Genomic DNA, 12227 nt, shown 5'->3' with positions numbered 1-12227 from the left:
GCAGTCATCTTCCTGCTACCAGCTCCTACTAAGATTTAGGAAAATGCAAGTAAGTGATTGTTCAATGATCTTCATGGTTTTTCTTTTCAAATATTGTATGAAAAAGGAAATGTTTGGATATACAGTGGCTGGAAGGAAAACATTTGCCTTAATCTTATGATGTATATCTTGAGTTGTACTGCATTAGCTTCTATTAAGCTACGCTTACAAAATGTCCTGTTTCAAAAATACAAATAATACATTTCAGTACAATATGTTCATTGCATGCTGTAGGTCTGTTTTTTTAGATCTTAGTTTTATTCTTGCTAACTGATCTTGTTTTAGAGGCAAAATAAGTAAACCTGGTGCCTTTTCAAGAAATAATCAAATAATGATTATATAAAATAGTAAATAATATAGAGAAGAATAATAGTAGCAGAATGAGTCTAATTTATAATCACATAGTCTAAATTCATGCTTCATTTTTATTTTAACATTTTTTTCCATCTTCATATCATTTATAGCACATTAAAATTTAGATAAAATGAAATAATGGAAAAGAAAGTACATATGGTAAAAACTCATAACTGTTAGCCATGCCATTATTCTGCATGGCTAAATTTCATTATTCACATCACTCCATCTTAGGTACACTTTAGTTCCATGAAGTAAAAGGCCATTTAATGAGTTTTACTGTAAAATATTTAATTAAATACTAACTTGTTAAATAATAATATCCAATGTCCTCTTATAAATGATCCTCACTGAAGGGGTGTAGTTTAAGTAAAATATTTCTACATGTTTGTTTAATCCTTAAGATTATTACACTTCAGCATTTCAGTTAACTTGTGAAGGAAAAGGTATAATGTATAAATGTGAAGTCAGTTGACACAAAACTTTTCTCCATTTCATATATTTAAAATATATATAATAGTTAATGCTTAAAAAAACATTGAATATAAACACAAGAAAGTAAGACATGTATGAGCACTGCAAAGTTCTGACACATACTGTGATGCTCAAAAAATCCTTTTGTGAAATATATTTGCTGTTTATGTACTAGTGCGATACTATATTTTCTTAAATCCACTTATTATAACAGGGATCTTCCGCTTGAATGAAAAAAGTTATACCCTTTTCCTTTTCAGTAACTGACTCTGGGGCTTAAACACAATGTGCTATGATTAAGGTTACACATGCTGACATATTCTGATGGGATTAATGAGCACTTTTTAATTACAAAGGTCCAGGGCCACAAAAGGTTAACTGCCTAGTGCTGTCTATAACCTGCCGTGTCATCTGTCAGGCTCATCCTAGTTTTGGAAGACAAGGCACACACACGCACACACGCACACACACGCACACACACACGCGCACAGACGCGCGCGCGCACGCACAAAAGACACAAAAAGTGTGTATACCCACCCGAAACTGACAAAAAGCGCTGTCTCAATGACAAACCCATGCACTTAGCGGGCATATTGGAAGTCATTTTCTCGAAAACCACACTGACACGTACACATTGTCTACAAATAATCCAGAATAAAGGTATAAAATAATGATATGATTATATATATGAAATCTTACATTAAAAATCTATTTATTATAATACAGCTGAATTGAATAATCAGATGTATTACAGAATCTGCAATACCGCGTGGTTAATTCAAATTTTTTGCAAAACGAATTTTTCTCTAATTATTTTGTTTAAAAAAAAATTTTAAAAAAATCACAACATTCGAGACATTAGACATCTAATAATCATGTACAAGCTAACAAACAACTGGCCTGGCTTGGGCTGGGGCGGTTTACCTATTATTATTAAAAAACTAAAGTGAGGAGTATCTGGAAATGGGAACTTACCTGTTTCATTTCGGATTGCTCCGTCTAGTCAGTGAATATATTTGTACACAATCAATAACATCCAATAAACAGGCGGGTTCTGTGTTTTAGCGTTAAAAACACGGGGCGCTCACACACAGTGCGCGGAGCAGGTGGATTTCCCAGAGACGCGCCCGCCCGGGCAGCGAAGAGTTAAAAGGAGGAGACGGGGGAGTGACACGCCTCATTGGGCAGATTATGGGCTGCGAACAAAAAGTGTGCGTCGGTGGGCCCTCGAGCGCAGTGCACGGAGCCCATCGGCGCGGTCCCGCAGTCGGCGCGCGGCGCACGAGGAGGGGGGCAGCGCGTGAGCGTGCGAGCGCCACTTCGCTTTCGCGCGTCGGGGAGATGCGTTGACTGCCTTCGAAGGGGGGCGGTGGGGGGCGCGAGAAATAGTTCTGTTTCGCAGGCACCTCACAGCTACGCTCGCTCGATCGTTCTGGAATATTATCTTAAATAAAACAGGTAAGTTTGTTTTCAGTTTCTTCCTTTTTTTTTTTTTTTTTCTTTAGCTATTCCAAGTTCTTCTGAAGCAATGGATGATGATCTGGAAAAGGCAACGAAGGAAACTGATCCAGCGCGCATCTTCTTTATGAGATTGCAGGGTGTTTGTGAAACTGCGGCTGTATCATCATGGCATGCTGTTGATTCGTGAAGCCGTTTGTTCCACGGCGCATCATTTGTTTTATGTAAGCAGAACAAAAGGTGCATTTTGTTGCATTCACCACAGTTCTAGATGTTCCCACCATTTGCTGTCCGAGTTCATTGAAATGCGAGCGCACTTCCCAATCTTTTGTGTCCTTTCCCCTTTATACAATAAGGGGCCCGGCTCGGGAGAAGATTTACTTTAAAAAAAAAAAATAAAAAAAAGTTGCACACATTTAGATTTTGGACAGAAAAGTGCACAAAATGCAGTCGCCGACACTTCCAGCTCACAGCTGCTTTAATCTCGTACTTGCATAATCATGTACTTTGTCATTAAGAATTTCTCAGTATTAAGCGCATAATGCTAATTTATACTTAATGGAATTTGGTCCTTAAAAATGTTTGTGACAAAGTTAAATGCGTTCTTTGTATATTCTAAATAAAAAGCATTAAAATATGATGTTAAACTAGCGATTTTTGCACTTTTTAAAATGCATTTTAAAGGAATGTTTCTACCATTGATTGATTTTTTAAAGAACATTTTATTTACATGTAAACTATTGTTGCAGGAGTCATAAAATATTTAAACTTTACAGTTTTCCCTTATGCAATAAAATTAGGTTCGTTTTAAACGTTGCGATCCTATCGAGTTTCCAACTGAAGCGACTTTTTTTTTTTTTTTATTAGAAATTATAAGTTTGGAGACTTATTTGCTGGAGTGACGCCTTGCGCGAGAATAATGACGTTGCACTGTGAGGGATGCGACACTGTACGCGCGTTTTCCATTTCTTGGCGCCCAGCTTTGAGCGCACACTTGGCGGCAATGAAGCCGCGCATCCAGGCGCTTTCTTACTAGAGCGGTGAAACCCGCGCTCCCTACGTAACGGTAGCGCTTCCGCCGCAGTAATGACTGAAGGGAGCGGAGCGGAGCGCGGCGCGCGGCGCGCGAAGCCAATTAGATGACGCCGACTTAACGAAGGAGCGGGGTCTGCCGGTAAGCTGAAGCGCTCCTCCTGCTGTTGTCCACCGGCAGGGGATGATGATGGAGGAATCCAGCTCGGACACGCTGCTGTGTGACGGGGACGCCAAGGCGGTGCAGCAGTGCTTGACGGACATCTTCACGAGCGTGTTCACCACCTGTGACATCCCGCAGAACGCCATCTTCGGCCCGTGCGCCCTGAGCCACACCTCCCTGTTCGACAGCATCGCCTTCATCGCCCTCAAGTCCACGGACAGGCGGACAGCGCCCTACATCTTCAGGGTCGGAGCACGACGTTTCCTGCAGCGTTAGGGCATCTTTCTTTACTTTAATTCTTCACCCCAATTAAACAGTCTACAAATTATTATAATAATAGTCATAATTATAGATTCAGCAGAGGTGCACCTTGCCTCATTCCCTGCTCTTCTGCAGGCTCCTGACTACCAACACCTTGCACTGCACAAGTTATCGACAACGGATGGACAGATGGACAATAAAGGGACAATTAGGGTTGTTCCTGTCAAACTGAGGGGTGCTTTTTCAAATCCCACTGCTACCGTAGTGCCCTGAATTGATTCAGCACGAATACCCTGCCGTTGCATTATAAAGTTATCTCCCATTGCAAATGACTTTGGATGAAGGCGTGAGCTAAGAGTAGTAATTGTATTCAAGGTACCGTAGAGCGCATAGACACAGGTTTCCCCGCGTTTGTGTTAATGCGGCCGGTCTGTCGTTCTCATATCCATTTCCTGTTCTAAAAGCCCAGAAAACATTTACATTTACGTTCATTCATTTAGCAGACGCTTTTCTCCCAAGCGACGTACATCTCGGCGAAAATGCGATTTGTTCATTACATTAGAAACAGTTTCACTCTCCAAAACTCAGACATTTAAGTCCTGGAACTGTTTGAATCTCAAAGAGCAACGTGTGACACGAATGGATTTTTGTTTTATATTTCTTTTCCATGTAATGTTACACGTTCAAAGGTTTGTCGCACCACCGCAGGGAGCGGCTGCTGAGGTGCTGTCGTGCTGAACCCATCCTGACGGCATTTTTTGCACGACCTTCTCCGTCTTACAGGTGGACACCTCCACGGCCAGTGGCACCACAGAAAGCCTCATGTGGCTCCGGCTCGTGCAGTCTGCAAGAAACGGCGACGAGCAGAACCTGGAGGCCTACGTGAAGAGCGGCCAGCTGTTCTACAGGTCTCTGCGAAGGATTGAGAAGGACGAGGAGCTGCTGGTGTGGTACGGGAAAGACCTTGTGGAGCTTCTCCTTCTCAGCTCAGGGAGGAAGCTCAGAGGTAGGTCCATATGGTGTGATGCTCCAGTATGGGTGGGGTATATAGACTATTCCATGTGAAGAACAAAAGCTGGCATGCTGAAAATTACTATGAATACATAACTAGTTATACAGATTTATTTAAAATAATAGAATCATTTTTAAAATTTGTTTCATGAACAGCACAGGTTCACAGCAGGCGTACAAGTAGAGACAGTACCTTGAGAAATTGCGAATATTTCCACATACAAAGAGCGAGGGCTCAGGGTCATAAGGTTACGGTATATCACAGGTATGAACATGTAGCACTTTCTAATAACTTCCGGAAGGGTGTCCAAACATTCCAGAATTCATTAGAATTGTCATGCAAATCGGGGGGCGCGGTGGCGCAGTGGCGCAGTGGGTTGGACCGCAGTCCTGCTCTCCGGTGGGTCTGGGGTTCAAGTCCTGCTTGGGGTGCCTTGCGATGGACTGGCGTCCCATCCTGGGTGTGTCCCCTCCCCCTCTGGCCTTACGCCCTGTGTTACCGGGTAGGCTCCGGTTCCCTGTCACCCCATATGGGACAAGCGGTTCTGAAAATGTGTGTGTGTGTGTGTGTGTGTCATGCAAATCAAATGTCAGTTTTTCAGCTGGAAGAAATATAGAAAAAAAAAAAGAAAATTGCTTCTCTTCCTCATTTTGTTCACCATATAACATAAAACTGACGAGACCGATCGCACTGGAATCAACAGTAGTAGTTTGCAACTTTTTCATCAAAATCCAGATATTTGCACGCTGTGAACATTAAAATATATAGAGTACAAATTGGTCCAAGAGATTGAATTAATGCTGGCAATTTTAATTACACCTGAGAACACGAATTTAATAACGCTTTCATTGATATTTGATTTCCTAGCTAATGGTTTTGTGCCAAGTGTGGCAATTTACAGTTTTATACCACACTGATCAAATATCAACTTTTTTCCCTCTAGAATGGCTTTGAATTGAAATTTTATTTACATCAGATGTAACGCTTTTCATGGCACATTTTACATTACTGTGAGATTACAGATGGCTAGTTTTAATTACCTATGCTACTAATCATCAGCCTAATAAAAAAACTGTGCTTGCTTGCATCTTCTTGTGAATATATGCTGTTCGGTTAACATACATCCATATATTTTGATTGGCAATATCATCCACAGAAGATATGAACAGCTTATGATGCTACAGAAAACTGTGACAGCAAAAGTATGATTCGTTTAAACCAAAACGCAGTGTGTTCCCACCTCTGGGAGAATATTTGAACATTAAAATTAACACTTGCTTTATATACATACACATACAGTATATGTATTTATTATGTTTACACTGATAAAATAATAAATACTATAAATTTTAGTTTGTGGTAGTTTTACTGCTTGGTGAATTAAACTGACTCATAAATTAACAGAACAAATATAATAAAAGTAGGTCTGCGTTATTGAAGTGAACTGGTTGTTTTTGTTCTCCGTACAGTCCTTGTGCTGCACAACATGTTATTACTTCCTAATAAAATAAAACCAAAAATGTCGCACATTTCATAATACATCTTTAATATTAAATAAAATTTTAATTAATTTTACAATGCATAATTTAAAAAATAATTTGTAAAATCTTTTTAATATCTGAGTAATCTGCTTATTTCTTTTTTTTTTTTTTTCAGTTCTAGGAGTTCCTCCCTATATGTGTCCCGACTGCAACCAGCGTTTCCAGTTTGAATTCCCGTTTTTGGCGCATCTCCGATTCCGCTGCAGCAAAAAAGCGGCAGTCATCGGTGTGGATGAGATATCCAAAGAAGGCAGCGATCGCGTGAGCCCTTCCTCCGCACCACCGAGTCCCCAGCTAAGCCACGGAGGTTCTGACGCACACGCCCATCCACAGGAAGCCAAGCCTGCCACAGACTTCCACAATTTAGCCAGGGATCTGGAGAATAACCGGACATGCCCGCCCAGCGACAAGGAGGCAGAGATCAAGAGCAAGTGTGTCAGCAAGAGGAGGCTCTCTGACCTGATGGAAGGCCTGCCTCGATCGCACGATTTGAAGGAAGACGTTGAAAGCGTCGCTCCACGGTACGGCGCTGGTTACGGTCTGGGGGAGAACCGGGGGTTACTCTCACCGTCCAGTCCTGAATTGCAGATCAAGCGCAGCGCTTTTACGGAGGTCAGGAAGGCTCCGCAAGGCCAGAAGCATGGCGCTAAGCACCAGAGCTTCAACGCCGAGAACAGAGACGGGGGCCGGCCGGGAGACCACCCCTCGGAGAAGCACGCTGGTGTACGGCAGGCCCTGACGGAGACCCAGCCGCAGTCCCGGCCAGAGGGCCCCCCGGCGACCAGCGCCTTCGCCCCTGTCTCTCAGCCAGGTGGGGGCGGTGCAGAGAGGAAGAGTGCCTTCAGCCAGCCAGCCCGTTCTTTTGCCCAGCTCTCCCCCCTGGTGATGGGCCCTAAGCTGCTGCCCGCAGTGGACTGCCGCCCAGCCCTCGGGGGAGGCCTGTCCCCGACCAGGATGTACCCATCGGATCCCCTCGCCGCCAAGCTCCAGGGCACGGAGCTGCTGCAGGGCGGCCTCCCCAAACACGGCCCCTTCGTTTACGCGGCCGCCTTCTGGCCCAAGAGCGCCGGCGCCGTCCAGATGCAGGTCCCCCCTGCCCTCACGCTCCTGCCGCCCTCCTTCACGTCCCTGTGCCTCCCGGCGCAGAACTGGTGTGCCAAATGCAACGCTTCCTTCCGCATGACTTCTGACCTGGTCTACCACATGCGCTCTCACCATAAGAAGGAGTTTTCCATGGAGCCCCTGGTGAAGAGGCGGAGGGAGGAGAAGCTGAAATGCCCCATCTGTAACGAGTCGTTCCGGGAGAGACACCACCTCTCGCGCCACATGACGTCCCACAACTGACTGCGGACGCCGTCCAATTATGTTGTGTACTGTTTCGGGAAAGTGACAAAACTGGAAGTACGTCCCTCAATGCACATGCTTTCACTTTAAAAAGAACTCGTCCTCACCGGGTGTCATGTCTAAAAGTATGCAATCCGCATCTCGACGAAAGAAATTTATTGTATAGAGAGCACTTTTGGATAAAAAGGGAAAATGAAACGTGTAAACATGTTTTACTATACAGAAAAATAAACACAACGTGGAATTTAAGTTACACTGCTTGTTGTTTTTTCACGCTTAAACAAATTGTTAAGGTTATATTTAAGTCAGATGGGATTCGTATGTCAGTCTATATTTGAAAGTGCATGTAATATTTAATAAATATGGATTTAAACTGCATTCTATACAATACAGTGTAAATAACTTTTGACTGAAAAGTGTAATATTTTGTGTCAGTGAGGAATACTGTCTCTCCCTTTTTCTGAAATTTACAGTACCCAAGGGTTTATCCAGTGTGCTGAATGCTTTGACAATAAAAAAGATTTATTTTCATCCATCTTTTAGTATTACTTCACTGTACTGTTATTTTTTCCAACTATGATGATTTTTTTTTTTTTTTTTTTGCACTTTTACATTGTAATTGTGCACATGGTAAGAAAAAGCTCCTTTCCCATACATATGATTTGAAAGATAAAATTCGGACGTTTCCTTCATTATTGAACATGTAGTGTCCCCCCATATTAAAGAATTAAAAGACCAATAAAATTCCTTTCAAATAAATCCAATGAAAACTATTTTTTTTTTATTTGATTTGTCCTAAATAAATGTGCTTCGGCTGATATTAAATAGTTTGTTAAGCCTTGACCTGGATGCTGTGATTAAAAACTTAGTGGCATAGCTAAAGGGAATTTAACATCCTAAATTGTACCTTTTACACACTCTTGACACTTTTTTCCAACATCAGTTAAAAAGTTACCTTTGTTGAATATACATCAGTGCTTAAGACTAAAATTTAGCAACAACCTTTGGAGATGCTAAGTGAAACATAACAGGGTGGTGAGATGCAGTAATTTACAAAGTTTATTTGGTTTAAACTATAAAAACCACTACTGTTGGAACACAGTAACTTCTTTGTTTTGGCCATTATTACTTTTACCAGTATTCCTGAAAATCTTTGTATGGCTACAACATGTTCGCCAGTTTGCGAGGCCTGACATCACATAGGAACAATTTGATCTGAGGTCCATGTGGTTTTCATTAATTTGTCATTCATTTTGCTCAAGCAGAGCAAATAATATCCACGATACACATTGGATTTATACTAGAAGAGCCAACAAAAATCCAGCCCAAAAGCACAAATGTTTAAGGAATGTCATTTCTGGTGTCCAGGTTTACCACACATCTGTTTCACTTTATCTCCCAAAATAACAGGATAACAGGATAAAACGTTCCCCTCGAGAAATAGCACTATCAACAAATTTTACTGTAAAAAGGTATCAGTCTAGAATAACGGACCGACCTCACAACACCAGCAACATATCATGAATGTAATTTCAGCATAAAACATTTTTTTTCAGTGTTAGCTATATACTGCTTATCCATTTTATTATTGTCTGATTAATACAGTCGGGCAGAATATACTCACGCTTTCTGTTATGCAGTATTTAAGTACGGTTTAAATACGGTTGATAATTTCAAAGTAGGTTTTTTTTGTCTTTCTAATAGTGCGCATAATAACCACATAATAGAGTCCTGGCCACATACACGTTGACACCTGTGCTGGAATAGACTGTATGTAGGAATTGGAGAAAATGGCTAAAGAGCGACACCTAGCAGTGGGAAGGTGCAATGCACTTCCCCACCTAAGCGCTGCGTCGGTATCGATGTCCCCCGCGCTCCGTACGCTCCTTCCAGAAAAGACGCGGTTTTTCGCTCCATATTCGCGCAGCGGAGCGGGAGCCACCTGTGCCGCGAGCAAGGGAAACATGCAAGGAAACCGGTTATTCTTATGCAATCGTTCCTTCTCAAACCATTTCATTCCACACACACCGCTTGTCCCATACAGGGTCGCGGGGAACCGGAGGGGACACACCCAGGACGGGACGCCAGTCCATCACAAGGCACCCCAAGCAGGACTCGAACCCCAGACCCACCGGAAGGGAGGACCTGGTCCAACCCACTGCACCACTGCATCACCACACCCCCTCCTTCCAAACGTCTGTCCTGTTTTCTCTTAGCTGAATCAGACAGAATAGTGGTGAATGAGAACACAGTAAGAGCTTCGGCGATTACAGTATTGTAACGACCTGCTACTGGGTTTATGCGCGGAAGGAGGTTTATCATAAATAGCTGAGAATTGTGGGTAAAACGTGAAATATGTGTTCAACCGCTGTGGGAACTCACAGGGAATATAATGGGGTGAGTGTCTGTTGGGCTGTAAAGCATGTTAAAAGTTTTTTTTTTTTTTTTTTTAAATTATTATTTAGGGGTGGACTTTTCTATTTATTTTTTTTTATTTATTGAAAACTTGTACTTTCATGTAGTTGCTTAAAGGACTGCCTGTGTGTTGTAAATGTGTTTTTAAATGTTATGGTTTGTTTTACTGTGGGTTTGTTTATTGCGTTTATGGATTATTAATTCTTTTCTTTGTGTATTTGGAAAAAAAGTGTATTTGTATCATTCGGCTGTTTCACTGAAATGACGATGTGTAGTGAAAATGAAAACACCCAAGAACGGTAGGTAAGTAAGGTGTATGGTAACACCCTGGGTACAGGCCAGGGGGCCGCCCCTCTTGAGCGTGGAGTTGCCGGGTAAGTTCCTTTGAATTATTAATAGTTTTAGCCTGGGGGTATGTCTTTTAGTGTCTTAAAGGTCCTGTCATGCTGTCTTAATATTGATTGGTTTTATTGAGTTTTATTGTTGAATTAATCACTTGCATGATGGGTTTTTAGGATTTTATCCATCCATCCATCCATCTTCCTCCGCTTTTATCCGGGGCCGGGTCGCGGGGGCAGCAGTCCGAGCAGAGTACTCCAGACCTCCCTCTCCCCGCACACCTCCTCCAGTTCCTCTGGGGGAACCCCAAGGCGTTCCCAGGCCAGCCGGGAGACATAGTCTCTCCAACGTGTCCTGGGTCTGCCCCGAGGCCTCCTCCCAGTGGGACAAGCCCGGAGCACCTCCCCAGGGAGGCGTCCAGGAGGCATCCGGAACAGATGCCCGAGCCACCTCAACTGGCTCCTCTCGATGCGGAGGAGCAGCGGCTCTACTCCGAGCTCCTCCCGGGTGACTGAGCTCCTCACCCTATCCATAAGGGTGCGCCCAGCCACTCTGCGGAGGAAACTCATTTCTGCCGCTTGTATCCGCGATCTCATTCTTTCGGTCATGATCCAGAGTTCATGACCATAGGTGAGGGTAGGAACGTAGATCGACCGGTAAATTGAGAGCTTCGCCTTACGACTCAGCTCCCTCTTCACCACAACAGACCGGTACAATGACCGCATTACTGCGGACGCCGCACCGATCCGTCTGTCGACCTGCCGCTCCATTTTTCCCTCACTCGTGAACAAGACCCCAAGATACTTAAACTCCTCCACTTGAGGGAGCAACTCCCCCCTAACCCGGAGGGAGCAATCCACCTTTTTCCGACTGAGAACCATGGCCTCGGATTTGGAGGTGCTGATTCTCATCCCCGTCGCTTCGCACTCGGCTGCAAACCTCCCCAGTGCACGCTGCAAGTCTTGACTTGATGAAGCCAACAGGACCACATCGTCCGCAAAAAGCAGAGACGAGATCTCGCGGCCACCAAAACAGACACCCTCCGTTCCCTGACTGCGCCTAGAAATTCTGTCCATAAAAATAATGAACAGAATCGGTGACAAAGGGCAGCCCTGGCGGAGTCCAACATGCACCGGGAACAGGTCTGACTTACTGCCGGCAATGCGAACCAAGCTCCTGCTCCTGTCATACAGGGAACGAACAGCCCGTAGCAACGAGCCCCGAACCCCATAATCCCGAAGCACCCCCCACAGGATGCCACGAGGGACACGGTCGAATGCCTTCTCCAGGTCCACAAAACACATATGGACTGGTTGGGCAAACTCCCATGAACCCTCCAACACCCTAGTGAGGGTATAGAGCTGGTCCAGTGTTCCACGGCCAGGGCGAAAACCGCATTGCTCCTCCTGAATCCGAGGTTCGACTATCGGTCGGATTCTCCTCTCCAGTACCCTGGCATAGACTTTCCCAGGGAGGCTAAGGAGTGTGATCCCCCTGTAGTTGGAACACAATCTCCGGTCCCCCTTCTTAAAAAGAGGGACCACCACCCCGGTCTGCCAGTCCAGAGGCACCGTTCCCGAACTCCACGCGATGCTGCAGAGGCGTGTCTAGGATTTTATTTATTTGGATAAATACTTTAAACGTCGGAAATGATGAATGGATAACTTTGTACCTGTTGAGCCAGACACCCTTTGGTGGCCTGGTAAATCCATTTTGATCCGCTGAAGGAGGGGAGGGGAGAGGAAAGGCTCTTCGAACTGAGAGCATTATTTCCTAGCGCTGCACCTACACTGTT

At 44.0% G+C, this 12227-nt stretch overlaps 1 protein-coding gene across 1 annotated transcript; it reads left to right on the top strand.

The window, feature by feature from the left end:
* Positions 1-2073: 2073 nt before the first annotated feature.
* Positions 2074-8389, top strand: LOC108924972 (PR domain zinc finger protein 8-like). Its single transcript, XM_018736660.2, has 4 exons — positions 2074-2325; positions 3539-3766; positions 4565-4787; positions 6450-8389. Exons 2-4 carry the CDS (start codon positions 3542-3544, stop codon positions 7676-7678), a joined length of 1677 nt encoding a protein of 558 aa, XP_018592176.1. The 5' UTR covers positions 2074-2325; positions 3539-3541; the 3' UTR covers positions 7679-8389.
* Positions 8390-12227: the final 3838 nt, after the last annotated feature.

The sequence above is a fragment of the Scleropages formosus genome, chromosome 6 (genome assembly GCF_900964775.1).
Source record: "Scleropages formosus chromosome 6, fSclFor1.1, whole genome shotgun sequence".
Classification (NCBI taxonomy): domain Eukaryota; kingdom Metazoa; phylum Chordata; class Actinopteri; order Osteoglossiformes; family Osteoglossidae; genus Scleropages; species Scleropages formosus.
This window is presented reverse-complemented; position numbering and strand designations above follow the sequence as displayed.